This window comes from Protopterus annectens, chromosome 8.part0 (genome assembly GCF_019279795.1).
Source record: "Protopterus annectens isolate FY-2018-M chromosome 8.part0, PAN1.0, whole genome shotgun sequence".
NCBI lineage: Eukaryota > Metazoa > Chordata > Ceratodontiformes > Protopteridae > Protopterus > Protopterus annectens.
The window spans coordinates 982,626,133-982,641,630 of record NC_056741.1 but is presented as its reverse complement, the minus strand read 5'-3'; the positions used below and the strand labels follow the sequence as shown (position 1 = coordinate 982,641,630).

Here is a 15,498-nt window from a genome sequence, read left to right as displayed (position 1 = left end):
TACTTTAACAGATCATTTATTTGAATTTAGACTGTCACCCCCAGAGAGAGGGGTGAGGACAACATAAGTGCATTGTCAAGCCAACTGGACCAAACTAAGTGTGTCCGGTGGACACGTGTGAAATGGAGAGCTATGTATGAGACAATATATATATATATATATTTTGTGATAGGTGCCCATTTTTTTTAAGGTGTGAGTGGAATGCTAAGGAAGAGACATAGGTACTTGTGGGGGAAGTAAGTTGGGAAAGTGAGGGAACGTTGGCAGACAGACATGACAGCAGACATGGTTGGTGTGTGACTCAAAAGGGGGGTGAACACCTTGGTCAGGGAGGATGTTGAGGAATCCCAGTTCCATGGATGCCAGATACAGTAACAGTGTGACTCAAGTCGTTACCCATGAGACTGTCAGCACTGTACCTTCACTGCTCCTGTGGAGGCAGTGGTTCACACTAGTGCCTGCAGCAAGGCTGCCCCACCAGGATGGACAGCATGCTCTACATCCAGTGTAGGCATGCACAGAGAGTTCAGTGCAGTGACCCACTCACTATGCCTGGCAGTCCCTCATGGGTGACATAATCACCCTCTCCACTCCTAGAGTGAGGCCATCCCCAGCCTGTGGGGCAGAACTATCAAATGTCCCAGGTAGTGCAGGGGTAGCAGAGAGGGTGCCACCAGGCTGCAGCCTAGACATGCTGGGCCCCAGTGCTTCGGCTGGGTAGCCAAGGTAGGTGGATCGCCTGGAACTGGCCTACCTTGTCTCACTGTAGTAAATTAAATACAAACATAAGGTAAAAATAAACATAACCAAACAAATGTTATTAACATAATAGGAAATAATAATGATTAATCAAAAGAAATAGAAAGGAATATAATGAGGAACACAATAATAAATAATATGGATGAAAGTATTTTAATAGCAAAGCAAAATGAAATTATATATAAGGCCAACATAAGTGGAAGTTGCAAATAATATATTAATATCAAATTATAATAATACATATAATTAATAAATTAAAGAGGAGAAGGGGGTTGGGTGGGAGAGAAGAATAAGCCTTAGTAACTTTGCAAGTAATATTCTGAAACAAACTACTACTACATACATCTGCAAATATTGTATAGATGATGTTGCATGTACATAGCTCTCAACCTGTTAAGCTGGAACATTATTGGTCAAGCCCTACCATATGGTGGTACAAAGGCACAACTACAGGCAACATTTTTACACAATGTGCTCATATATTAGTAGCAGGGTGTTCTGACAACAGATTTGCCAGTAAATTGCATTTCAAGTAATGTCACATATCTGCAAATCAAGGACCAGTCATATGGGGCAGTACTCATTACATTCTGCAAATATTGTAACAGTTGAGAGGTATGTTCACTTACAGTTATTACGCTACAAAGCTGATCATATCTCAGTTGGATGCCATAGGATTAGAACCCACAGGCACTGACTATAGGAATAATGTGAACTTTATTTGACTATAACAAATTATCAAAGCACCATCTCCTTTAATATGTTTATCATGACATGTTGTGTGAAATCACACATTTACAGACAAGCATAGCTGTGTGTGCTATCAGATGGGATCCCACAAGCAGTGAACAGAAGAGTAATGAGCACCTTATTTGAAAACATTAGTTATCAAAGCACCATCTCATTTTACACTTTCTATTCCTTCCTGTCAATTCAAATCTTTAATTTCCACACATGTAGGGCTATCTAGGACGTCTTTTACATTTCCTGTATAACATGTTCATTTACTGAGTGCTATCTACAGCATATTTCAGTAACTTATCAGAACTCAAGCTTGACCCTTAATCTGGTTATTGCATTACATTTATATCTGCCATTTCATGGTGCATTACTTTTCATTCACATGTAACAGCTGACTGGTGTCGGATTAAAGCACACATGCAGTGAATACAAGAATAATGAACACTTCTTTGAAAACATTACTTCTCAAAGCACCTTCTCCTTTTAAACTGTATTGAAAATGTTGCAGCAAATCTGGTATTTGGATATATGGATAGATATTCAGGCCTTTGGTTGGACGGCCATGGTGGTGCAGCAGTTAGCGTTGCCACCTCACAGCAAGAGGTTCTCCGGTTTGATTCTTAGCTGGGGTCCCTTCTGTGCGGAGTCTGCATGTCCTCCCTGTGGTTGCGTGGGTTTCCTCCAGGTGCTCCGGTTTCCTCCCACATCCCAAAGACATGTTGTAGGTGGATTGGACACTCTAAATTGGCCCTAGGCATGAGTGTGTGCATGTGTGTGCCTTCTGTGGAAGTTGGGTGCCGGGCTGTCTCTCGACACCGTAAATCTCCACTACCAATCATGAGCGGACAGGTGATCCACTGTGGCGACCCCTAACCTGGAAAAGCCGAAAGAAGAATCCAGGCCTTTGGTTAACTTACCCATATACCCTGCTCATTTATTGGATGGAATCTACAGCATATTTCAGACCAGATGATCACAACACAGGCATGACCCTTAATGTGGTGTTTGAACTACATTTATTTCTGCATTTTTTATTCATGCACATATAACAGTTGACTGGTGTCAGTTTAGAAAACAGTAGCAGTGAATACAGGAATAGTAAGCGCTTTATTTGAAAACATTAGTTATGAAAGCACCATCAGGTTTTAAAATTTATTGATTAATGTTGTTTCAACTCTGGCATGTAGACCAGGGATAGCTGTGCATGACTTATGTTACCTTACCCATATACCCTGTTTGTTTACTGAGTGCAACCTACAGCATATTTCAGGCAATAAGCAGACCAGAACAGTGACTCTTAAGCTGGGTAGACCACAACATTATCTGATGTTTGGAAGCTATGTTACATAGTACTGCATGCTTAATTGCTTTAACTTGCTTTACCATTTCAGGTAGGCAATGACACATTAATATAGATGTGAGATGTCCCAGTATGTCATACCTGACTGTTAAAACTGCAAACTCTGTAGTTACTTTATCATATAATTACATTATGTATTAACTTATTACTTTGATGTTTCCCTATTTACCACACTCTCACCACATCCTGGCCAAGCCCGCAGCCTGGAACTGGATGTTGTGAACCCTCTCTTCTGCAGCTGTGGCAAGAGAAGCAAAGCATTATGTATACCAGTTTTGCACAGATTCAGCTTGTATATTTCTAAATTACTGGCAAACATACTTACATATCTGTCGGGTGTGCCCATTCCTACCCTCTTGGACCCAGGTGTTCAAAGTTCCCCTCTTTCTACACCTCAGGTCATCATAGTTGTGATGACACTGCTGACCAGCATGAGGGATGCCAGTAGCACTGGTATGTTCACTTGCCAAATTATCCCAGGCCTCAGACTTACACTCTGAGCTCTGGAAGTTGCCCTGCAGCAGCTGGAGTTCATAGTTCTTAACCAGGGGTCCAACAAAAACTCTGGGCTCCTGCGCTCCCCACTTTTGCTCACAAAAGCCCACTCCTTTACCAACAGCACCAGGCATATCTACAGCCAAGTTAATACTCCAAGCAATGATGTGAAATTCCTACCTATTAGCCTTTAAATGGGCTGCATTTCTGCCCTTCCACATCATGATGTAACTTTCAAAAAAACCCTACGCCACTTAACATTGCGCAAACTGGCACAAATCATGGTTAAGTGAAGCATAGCAATACATAAACAGAACTAGACTAGTGACCATATTTAAGCACTGCCTAGCATTGCACCTCTTTTCTAAATGTAACATTTTTTTTTTTTTAATTTTAAACTAAAACACTGTTTCGGTCATCTGACACATTTTAACAGGAATATATACAAAAAGTATGACTGTTCAGGACTCGGACCCTGTACCTACTGCAGGTCATAGCTCAACCTATTTAGCCACTAGGATAGTGAAAGGAAAGGGTTTATCTTCACATATACTACAATGTGCCTGTAAGCAAAGCGCAGCTTCACTATGTGAGTTTGTGCATTGCTAAGCACTGCAGAACAAGATTTGAATACATCTGGTTTCTATGTTTAGATTTCTGGCGCATGTCTGATATATATATATATATATATATATATATATATATATATATATATATGTGTGTGTGTGTGTGTGTGTGTGTGTGTGTGTGTACACACACACACACACACACACACACACACACACACACACACACACATATATATATATATATATATATATATATATATATATATATATATGCGCACCTCAGCATTGCTCAGCAAAGTGTCGCTCTGTGCAAACAAGCACAAAAGAAAAAAAATGTATTTACAATTGAATACATCCAATTTCTATTTTTAGATGTTTAGCAGATATCTGCTGTCTATATAAGCAAAGCTAAGCATAGTTGTGTAACATGCTATACTATGCAAACAAGCACATTAACGTAAAAAAATTACAGTTTCCTGATGTAAAATCTATTGTTCACCTTTCGGTCCAGGTTAATGTCAAAAGGTATTGTACTGTGCTTGCCAACTGTCCAGAATTGTTCTGGACAGTCCACAAGTACAGGACAGCCTCTACACTGTTACATGCATGGATTCATTATCCATGTTATTGTGATCTCCCCCTGGCAGTGCAGAATAATTGATATGTATGGCGTGCTGCCAAGGAGGAACCATGGCCATGTACATGGATACATTCCATGTAGGCTCTATGTGGAGTCTATGTGGATTTTATTGAATCCTGGGGAATGTCTTGAATTGTTTCAAGTGCTATGTTGCATTAATGGTTTATGATTTTTTTTAAATCTGTAAACCTGGACATGGATGAAAGGCGTCATTAAACTCTAAGTAATTGGTAACTGTAGAGATACAATAAATGAAAACATTTCACCAAGAAGATGAAAATGTAAACTTAAAATTAAAATATTGTTTTTCAGCCTAAAATGAATACCTTGCCATTTTGTGTTTAAAAAAGAATCACAAAAATAAAATAAAATAAAAATGAATAAAGATTCTAATCCTCATGATTGTGTGGATACTTATGTTTTTTTATCCTGTGTTCATTATTACAATGCAAGTATACCTCAAGGGATTAAGATTTTTTTTCTGCTTTATTTTTAAATAGGTGTAACTAAAGGACAGCTTATTATCATCAATACATCTGTAAATGCAACCAAGGGAAATGATGTTATACTACCAGTGAATTTTACACCCCCTGCTGAGTATGCAGTTATAGAATGGAAGTTTGGGGAGATCACAGCTGGATTATGGCTCATTAACCCATCTTACAAATCATTAACTTATGGATATAATATTACTAATACAGGATCACTGGTGATTTATAACTCAGGAACGAACAACACTGGCAAGTACACTGTGACATTAAGCATGGCTGGACATGTCTCTGATGTACAAGTCTTCACTCTTAAAGTGTATGGTAAGCATATAAAATGGAAAAACAGTAAACATAAGCATGTATGGTTGCAGACATTAGGAGTCTGAATTTAGTTTTGTGAAAATATATTTTTGCACAATTTATCTTTATGATGATATCCCATAGTTAGATTTAAATCTAGGAGTTATTATTCCTAAAATGAAGACAAAGGTCAAATATTTTCTAAGCACTTCTCATTTATGGTGGTTTGAAAGAGAAAATTTGTGCATGAAACTATGTTTACTGCAAAGACATGTTTCATAACATAAAGTCATTTTTTGGGGGTCGGAAGAGGGGCATGGAAAGATTAATTCACATTATAACATTTTTGTTGTGTTAACTACTACAATAGGCAGAAATGTGCATAAATCATGACAATATTCCAAAGACCTGTCTGTTTTTTAACATATATAACTTACAGGCTTCTACCTAGTAAGCATCAAGACCTGACAGTGTTTTGATTATTGTCTGACACATAGCTGAATGGTAAGGTCTGAAGCTGAAGACCAAGTATTCATCCACATGTGGTTATCACAGAATAGTTAATATCCATGTGCTAAACAGGTAGGCCTACTGGACCTACATAGTCCTTTTTCAGGGTGACCTAGGAACAATGTCTGGTTAAGTGACTTGCTCATGGTCATATGGTAGGCAAATGACAGATGAGAGGATCAAACCCTGCACCATTGGAACTATAGCTCACAACCTTACCTGTCCCAGCTACCAGAATCACATCATAAAGTGCCTTAATGAGGTTATAAATTGCAATTAATCAATGTATACACTTCTTTTAATTAATGCATTTCTTATTATATTTTTCTTTTGAGTGTAGCTACATACCCAGGCAAGTCCTGAAAAAGGTTAATTTAGAGCAGTGTTCTTTAACATTTAGCAGTTTCATAAAGTAATCAAGCAGTCTCAACCAGTCTATACATAAATAATTGTTACAACATATCCTTTCAGACTGTTTGTTCACATTAAGATTTTTTGAAATATTTATAAATGAGAAATGAATGTACAGAAAAAAGTGGACTATTTTACATCTGCACAAGAGTGGAGGAAGATGCACACAGGTGGATTATATCCTATGCAGGAGGGCCATTCTGAAGGACATTGGAGACTGTAAAGTGGTGACAGGGGAAAGTGTAGTTAGGCAGCATAGAATGGTGGTCTGTAGGATGATACTGGTGATGAAGAAGAGGAGTACAAGTGTGAGAGCAGTGCCAAGGATCAAATGGTGGAAGTTGAAAAAGGGTGATTGTGAGGTGGAGTTCAGGGAAGAGTTAAAACAGGCACTGGGCGGCGTTGAAGAGTTACCAAATAGCTGGGTAACTACAGCAGAGATGGTAAGGGAGAGAGCTAGAAAGGTGCCTGGTGTGACATCTGGACTGAGGAAGGAGGACAAGGAGACCTGGTTGTGGAATGAGGAAGTACAGGAGAGTATACAGAGGAAGAGGCTGAAGAAGAAGTGGGATTGTCAGAGAGATGAAGAAAGTAGACAGGAGTGTAAGGAGATGAGGGAGCATGCTGAAGAGACAGGTGGCAAAGGCTAAGGTTAAGGCATATGGAGAGTTGTATGAAAGATTGGACAGTAAAGAGTGTGAAAAGGACCTGTACTGACTTGACTAGACAGAGGTGGGAAAGATGTGCAGCAGGTAAGGGTGATAAAGGATAGTGAGGGAAACACTCACAAGTGAGGAGAGTGTGTTGACCAGATGGAAAGAGTACTTTGAGCGGCTGATGAATGAAGAGAATGAGAGAGAGAGAAGGTTGGATGATGTGCGGATAGTGAATCAGGAAGTGACGCAGATTAGCAAGGAGGAAGTAAGGACAGCTATGAAGAAGATGAAGAAGGGAAAGGCTGTTCGTCCAGATGACATACCAGTGGAAGCATGGAGGTGCTTAGGAGAAATGGCATTGGAGTTTTTAACCAGATTGTTTAATGAAATCTTAGAAAGTCAGTGTATGCCTGAGGAGTGGAGAAAAAGTGTTTCGGTACCTACTTTTAAGAATAAGGGTGATCTGCAGAGCTGTAGTAACTACAGAGGGATAAAACTGATCAGTCACAGCATGAAGTTATGGGAAAGAGTAGTGGAAGCTAGGTTAAGAAGGGAGGTGATGATTAGTGATCAGCAGTATGGTTTCCTGCCAGGAAAGAGCACTACAGATGCAATGTTTGCTCTGAGAATGTTGATGGAGAAATATAGAAAAGGTCAAAAAGAATGGCATTATGTCTTTGTGGACTTGGAGAAAGCATATGATAGGGTGCCTAGAGAGGAGTTCTGGTATTGTATGAGGAAGTCGAGAGTGGCAGAAAAGTATGTAAGAGTGGTACAGGATATGTACGAGGGTAGTGTGACAGTGGGAGTGACAGATGCGTTTAAGGTGGAGGTGGGATTACATCAAGGATCAGCTCTGAACCCTTTCTTATTTGCAATGGTGATGGACAAGTTGACAGACGAGATCAGATAGGAGGCCCCATGGACTATGATATTTGCAGATGACATTGTGATCTGTAGTGAGAGTAGGGACCAGGTTGTTGAGACCCTGCAGAGGTGGAGATATGCTCTAGAGAGGAGAGGAATGAAGTTCAGCAGGACTAAGACAGAATATATGTGTGTGATTGAGAAGGAGGATAGAGGAATGGTGAGGATGCAAGGAGTGAATTTGGCAAAGGTGGATGAGTTGAAGTGCTTGGGATCAACTGTTCAGAGTAATGGTGAGTGTGGATGAGAGGTGAAAAAGAGACTACAGGCAGGGTGGAATGGGTGGAGAAGAGTGTCAGGAGTGATTTGTGACAGACAGCTATCAGTAAGAGTGAAAAGGGAATGTCTACAAGAGGGTAGTGAGACCATCTATGTTGTATGGTACGGATATGGTGGCATTGACAAAAAGGGAGGAGTCAGAGCTGGAAGTGGCAGAGTTAAAGATGTTAAGATTTGCACTGGGTGTGACAAGGATGGACAGGATTAGGAATCAGTGTATTAGAGGGTAGCTCAGGTTGGACGGTTTGGAGACAAAGTTAGAGAGGCGAGATTGCATTGGTTTGGACATATGCTGATGAGGGATGCTGGGTATATTTGGAAAAGGATGCTAAGGATGGAGCTGCCAGGTAAGAGGAAAAGAGGAAGGCCTAGGATGAGGTTTATGTATGTGGTGAGAGAGGACATGCAGGTGGTTGGTATGACAGAATAAGATGCAGAGGGCAGGAAGAAATGGAAACAGATGATCCAGTGTGGCTACCCCTAACAGGAACAGCCAAAAGAGAAGAAGAGACTGAGCTTAAGGTAACACATTCTTCTGTTGATTTCTACAACTTAGTTTAACCTTTTATGCTATTTCTTCCTCTTTGCCTGCTGACCATTAATAATCTCTTCATTGGGAACTTTTATAGAACTAGGCATTTTGGGGTTAAATATCTAACCTTGACCCTTAAAGACAGACATAAACACTCACATCAAAGCAGAAGCATTAATTTCCTTCTCCTAGCATGTGCATACTCCTGCCCATTTACCAGGCAGGCTACTGTCACTGGTTTACAATGCCAAGTCCACATTGCACAGTCTCCTTCAGTAGAGCATTTTGTATGAATGAGGCCACTGTTTCCCTCCTATCCACTACATACAAGTATATGTATGAGCATATAAGCACAAGCTTTATCACTCCCACCTTTTTCTACTTAGGTATTTTGGTATTTGAGCCGGTAGTTGAAATCAGGTCACCAGGGCTGTAGTCAGGGATTCATCCCTCTAAGTCACAGAATGTGGCTCTTAATTAAATTTGTCGAAAGTTTGTTCATTTGTTTAGGTGATTATGTTTCTGACCTGTAATAGCACAAACCATGATCCTGTTTACCAGCATACTCTGCATATTGTAGAGAACTCTGCTGTAGTTATCTAACAGTTTGATGAAATGTCCCTTACGGATACATTTAATACATGATACTTTGTCACTTGGTACATATGGAGATGTAGAAAAAGACTGAATGGATCGATCTGTTGTTGCTCACTTACAGTATGCTTAGGGCTCCTACCTAAATTATGAAAATGCTCTATAAAAGCATAAGAATTAACTGAGTCACCGTAATGAAACGTAAATATTTTCATGCAACAATGCCACAGTGCAATGCGTTATATGTGTAAGTTTTACAACTGAAAACTAGAACAAGTAGTGCATAAATTGAGTAATTATTATTATTATTGTTATTATTATTATTATTATTATTATTGTTATTATTATGCAATTACATTTTATCTGTTGTAAATGCAATTGCCATAACCCAGCACTGCATTACATGTAATTTTAATGGAACTCCAGCTATTATTTTTTTTCTTTTTTGTTCTCCTTATTGTTAGCCCTGCTGGAGTTCTCAAAAATCTAAACATGGTCATTCATGGTGACAAATTCAGTCTCTTCTGTTGTACTTGTAGAAAGGCATGGAATTATGTAATGGCAAGACAGTACATTTTCAAGGTAAAGCTGGTGAGATGGAAAACAGCTTGAAAGCAGCATAAGACTTATTGGTCTTCCAGAGGAGAGAAAATAATAAATGTAACAATATATTTTGATACTGAGCTATCACATCTTTCTGTGAGATTCTGGTCCATTAGTTGCACTTTTACTCTATTGCTAAGTTTGAAGTTTGTATATCATCTATGCAGTGGTAAAACGCTTCTTTTGTGAGCAGATGAAAGCAAATGCATCAAAGATTGAAATTCCCAAACTGTATATACTGAAAAACCTCTATGGAAAAACACTTTTATTATACTGATTTTTGTAGAGGTGTAAGCCCCCACTTTTACTTCCAATGTGGACAGATGGGGCCAGACCCACACATCCTCAAACTTATATAGAGCAACTCCACAGTCACCCCAGCTTGAAGAAGGGGGAAATTCCCCCCAAAAATGAATTACTTCAGTGAATTAAACCTTGGACAGTTGAATCATGAGCATGCAGTCTGCATCCACCAGGAGGTTACCAAGTAAAACAGAATGCAGCAAAAATAATGATGCCCTCATGATTAGAGTGTTTGGCACATAAGCGTACAAAGGACACATGAATTAGTACAGCTACAGGTGACAATTCCTGGTCATTGTATGCTGTTTATTATAAGCTGAATAATAAATGAGTCTACTTTTTATTTTTCCAGACAATATAAATAAAATGTCAAACTTGGACTGTTTGGCTCTTGGAAAAGCATGGAATTTTCAAACATTTTTAAGAGCTATAAATCAGTGCTCCTGGGAATAGTTTAAAAATTCTTGTGTGTGTGTGTGTGTGTGTGTGTGTGTGTGTGTGTGTGTGTGTGTGTGTGTGTGTGTGTGTGTGTGTGTGTGTGTGTGTGTGCATTAATCTTCTTTCGGGCCAGCATTTCACTACATTGTGCTCTTCTGTAGGAAAAAAAACAGAGCTATAATGATGTGAATGCAGCTTTAAAATAGAAAATATAATGGATTTAGGTTTTCCTAACAAGTGAATGTTTATAGCCATCTGAATCATTTTATTTACTATGAAAAAGGCAAATGGCAATGGGAATGCCTGTCATCCCATGAAATCTGGACAGAGCCTAAAACAATGGGAGCAGACAAAGTCCCCAAAATAAGGACTGCTTTTAAATTTTCCTCTTATAAACTTAGAAAATTACTAGAATAACAGAATTTGCAAGTGCATAACATTTCTGAAGGATATAAAGTCTAAAACTTAAAAGTGTTTCATTTAGTAACTTTATTCCTCAGTGATTTTCCAGAAAACCACAAATTTTATGAGGATCAGACTAAAAATATGAGTAAAAAATCTGGATATTCAGCAAATATCTGGAAAGTAGACTGGTATAGCCATGGAAAATGTATGGGCAGATGAGGAAGACTTAGGAGTGATTTAAGGAAAAGTAGATGGTAATAAGGATAGTACAGAAGTAACTGATGGATAAAAATGGAAAGTAACGGGATAATGAGGAGCAAAAGCAGTTAGTAAAAAGTAGGGATCAGTTCCTGGGAATACAGGTAGGAGAATAAGTCATGCATTATGCAACTAGGAAGTATTTTAGAGGAGGAGGGATGTAAATAGTAATTTATAACTCATGGGAAGGGATTTGTAGTGGAAGCTCTAAAGTAAGAAACTTATTCAGGAAAAAGTAAAGGGCCATATAGAAAGGGGATAAGGATAGCTAGATAAAGGGGAGCAAGGTGTGGGTAGGTGGAATCTATTGCAGAATGGAGAATTTGGTTACCATTTTCAATGATGGTGACAAAATCCTTAGTCTATGGGCCAGGGAGTATGGTGTATTTCTATCTATAAGTAACAAGAGGACCTTGGCACTAGTGCCTCTGTAGTGAGCATAGGCAGGCTTGGAGGACTACCACATCAATGCTGCTCTGACTGGATCTGCAACTGTATATACATTCTTCAGGGTGGAAGATGGAATTATGGGAGATAGGACTGAAGAGAAGGGATAAGGTAATAAGGTGAGTAGAATTTCACTTGTATCTTGGAAAGTAAAGAGACAATAATATAGAATCATGTCATTACATGAACATCAAAAAGATAGGTGCCACTAACAAAGAAACCTTAAATACAAAGAGGTACAAACCACAAAATTTACAAAAATAAAAGCAGACATTTTTGCAGGCATCACGTCCCCCTGCTTCCCCAGAATTTAAATATATTAACTCAGCAGCTGCACAACCATGAAGTGAAGGCAAAAACTATGACATCTAATTCCCCAACAGTATGTGCAGCACTTTGCTGAAAGAAATATCAATCAATATGTGCTTTCAATTACAAAAAAAGTTAGTAAAATGGACAAAAACAAATATATCATATCACAAAAAAGGGGTGACCCTAGAATTGGAAAGCAAGCACATCTAATACAAGCTCAGACATTCATAACTCTTGTTCCATAGTTGTAGCACATCTAGAGCAGATTTTCTTTACTATAGGATTCAGTGAAACACCATAGTCATGAAAGAAAGATTGATGATAGCAATGTAGTCCCCCTTATTTGTCAAATACATACACACATATTTAATTAATGAAAATTCATTTCTGTGACAAAAATCATTTGACATTTGTGATCAGTTCCTTTTATTTAAAGACTTATCAACAATTATTCAGTTTGGCTGGAAGCACCTTAGTTAATTAGCAGTGATCAAGTGATAAAATATGTCCTTCCCATAGGAATGAATTCTGACTGTTTCACACATATACTGATCATGAAACTCCAGGTCAAGATGCATGACTGTGCAACAAGGATCAGATGAGCAAAGGACAGTTGTTTTCACACAGGCTGTATGTGCTCTCCCACCAAGCAACCATTTTGTGACTATCTACACCTCTGATGTCTGATAAGCTTTTGTTATCTTTATGCATGTTTATCTGCATGTTTTTGTGCACACACACACACACACACACACACACACACACACACACACACACACACACACCATGACATTCTGAATCCATGGCCATTTAGCTGTGATTAAGTGATATTTGTGCTATCTCAGCTATAAATCAGCTATGTATTTCCTCATAGTAAACTAGTAGTGCCTACTAAACTGAAACAATCCAGTGTTGGTTTGTAATTTATTGATCTTTACTGTTGTAACAAGTTGCATCTGCCCACAATGTAAATGAAATTCAATTTTTTTTGTAACTAGCACAACTGGCATGGTAGGTCAGAGCAACAACTTAATTTTCCTTAATTTTAATATTGTTGATAGCTTGTATGATTTGTCTCATAGAAGTTGACTTAAAAATCTCTTTGAATTCAGTGGGAAATTATTTTGATTGTCATTTTCTTTTAGAATTCTTCATTTGTTTGTAGCTGAAAATAGATTCTTAATTAAGTGTGCCATTAACGATTTGCTAAAGCACAAGCATGCTGTACAGTGTACTAAATGCTGTATATTTAAAGGTAACACCTGATAACATTGGTGATCCGTGTTTCTCATGCCAAACGTTGGATGATTTGCTTACCATCATTAGTAGTAAATCTAGACTTACTGATGATGATTGCACTTTTGCAATTGGCAAAGCTTGGAAAACTGTTGTTGCATATATTAATGACTGGACTGAGATATTAGGCAAAGTGCAAATAGAACACATTTTGGAAAGGAAGTGTCTATTGACAGAAAAGATCACTCAACTCCTATTAAACATGATACTACAGATGCCAACTTTGGGATTCAGGAAACATCAATCTAAGGATTCAGAGCATGTAGAAGAAAATACAAAAAGAGAGGAATGAGGAAGTTCACAACAAATAACAAGGAAGAAAAATAAACGGATTAATGTCTGTAATGTCTGTAATGCAAAGAGAATACATACTAAAACATGTACTGCTTTGTTTTGTAACAGCCAGATTACATGGAATGATAGCATTGTTCTATCAGAAAACAATCATATTCTATAGAAAAAGATATGATTTCTCCAATAAGAAGGTAGAAAAAAGAGGCACGAGACAAGTAAGAAAGAAGAAATGAAAACGGAACTTGGAAGGAATGAAGAACGTTACTGTAAGAAAAAAGGGAGAAGGACTGAAGCTGACAACATGGCTCAAGCTGTGGATGTACAAAGCCAACTGGATGAGAATTGTATGCTTGCAAATGTAATAAGCAATGAAAACAGTGGGATTAATATGACTAATGGTAATGAAGATTATTCCATTGTAACAACTGACTGAGTGGATATCACCGAATTAAAAGATGAAGATTCTTCACATCTGGTCAAAAATGATATACTTAAATAGCACACTTGTAATAGGAGGTTCAATCAGAGGGACTTTTGCAGAGAAGATAATGAACATTTAATCATGTTATGCTTGCCCGGAGTAAAAATACTGGATGTTAGAAAGGCCTTACAATGTTTTAATATAAGGAAATATGCACCTGTTTTTTATGAATGCTGGTATAAATTATTTCATCTAGAAGGAATCTCTTATTGTTAGTAAGGAACTTACAGCCCTCTTAGATAACTGTTAGGACATATTTTTCATAAATTACATATAGACGGTAGAGTCATGTCGCCAAGAACAGATTTTTGGGTAAATACCTATATGAAAAAAATGGCCTGTTTCAAACAATGGAAATTTGTAGAACATCTAAGCCTAATTTTGAACACCCATGTCTTTAGAAAGGATGGTGTACACTTATTAAGACCTGGGAAGAGAATTTTAGCAGCAGATATATTACAATATTTGACAACCACAAGACAAAATTTTTGCCTTGTCAAAAATTTAACAGTTCACAGAGAGCAACATTTGACAAGCTGATGGTCGTTAATGTTAGGAACTTTGGTAATATTTTTATTTTAAAATTTGCTAAATTCCCACAAGATTGATGTTGTCATTGCTAGTGAAACCTAGTTAAAGAACAATGACTGGAAGCCAGTTATGTCAGGGTACAAATGGTTTACTATAACAGGCATTCTAACAAAAATTCAGGTGGAGGTGATATGACATGGATTAAAGATAGTCATGAGACTTGTGATTATTACATGTTCAGTGATAACACCAATACTATAGATTGTATAACTGTGGCAATAAAGGCAATCCTGGAGCATATAACAGTTACTGGAGTGTATGGACCACCAAAGTCAAGTGCTGATGACCATGAGGAATTCATACATTTCTTGCATGAAATGTAGGAGGGAATAATACTAATAGTGGCTGGAGATTTACATTTTCCAGAAACATGCTGGAATAATATTGATTCAACAACATTAGTCAAGCTGCAACATATGCTCAGGAATAACAATTGCTTCACATTGTAAAAAGCCTACCAGGGATCAGAAGATTCTAGGCATTATTTGTGCACCTAAGGAAAAGACTGTTACGCCATATTGAGTTTTTCCACCAATAATGTGCCGTGATCATGGGGTTATAAAGATTAAATTGCTGCTAGATAATTCTGCCAAACTAAAATCTAATCCAATCATAGAAGATTAATAACAGCTTATATGGAAGCAAAACATTCACTGTGTAGAAATAATTGGAGTGATGCATTCAGAGGAAAAACTGCAGAAGGAATGTGGCAAGTTCAGAAAGTGAAATTATTTGAATGCAGTAAATAAATAAAAATAAATAAAATAAAAAATGTTTAACATCAGAATCTGGGCATACAATGACAG

At 37.9% G+C, this 15,498-nt stretch overlaps 1 protein-coding gene across 1 annotated transcript in view; it reads left to right on the top strand.

Moving 5' to 3' along the window:
• Positions 1-15,498, top strand: part of LOC122808375 — a 268,669-nt gene that overhangs the window by 125,180 nt on the left and 127,991 nt on the right. Inside the window, exon 2 of the mRNA XM_044079341.1 lies at positions 5,065-5,376. Within this exon, the coding sequence (XP_043935276.1) occupies positions 5,065-5,376 (312 nt within the window). The remainder of the gene's footprint in view (positions 1-5,064; positions 5,377-15,498) is intronic.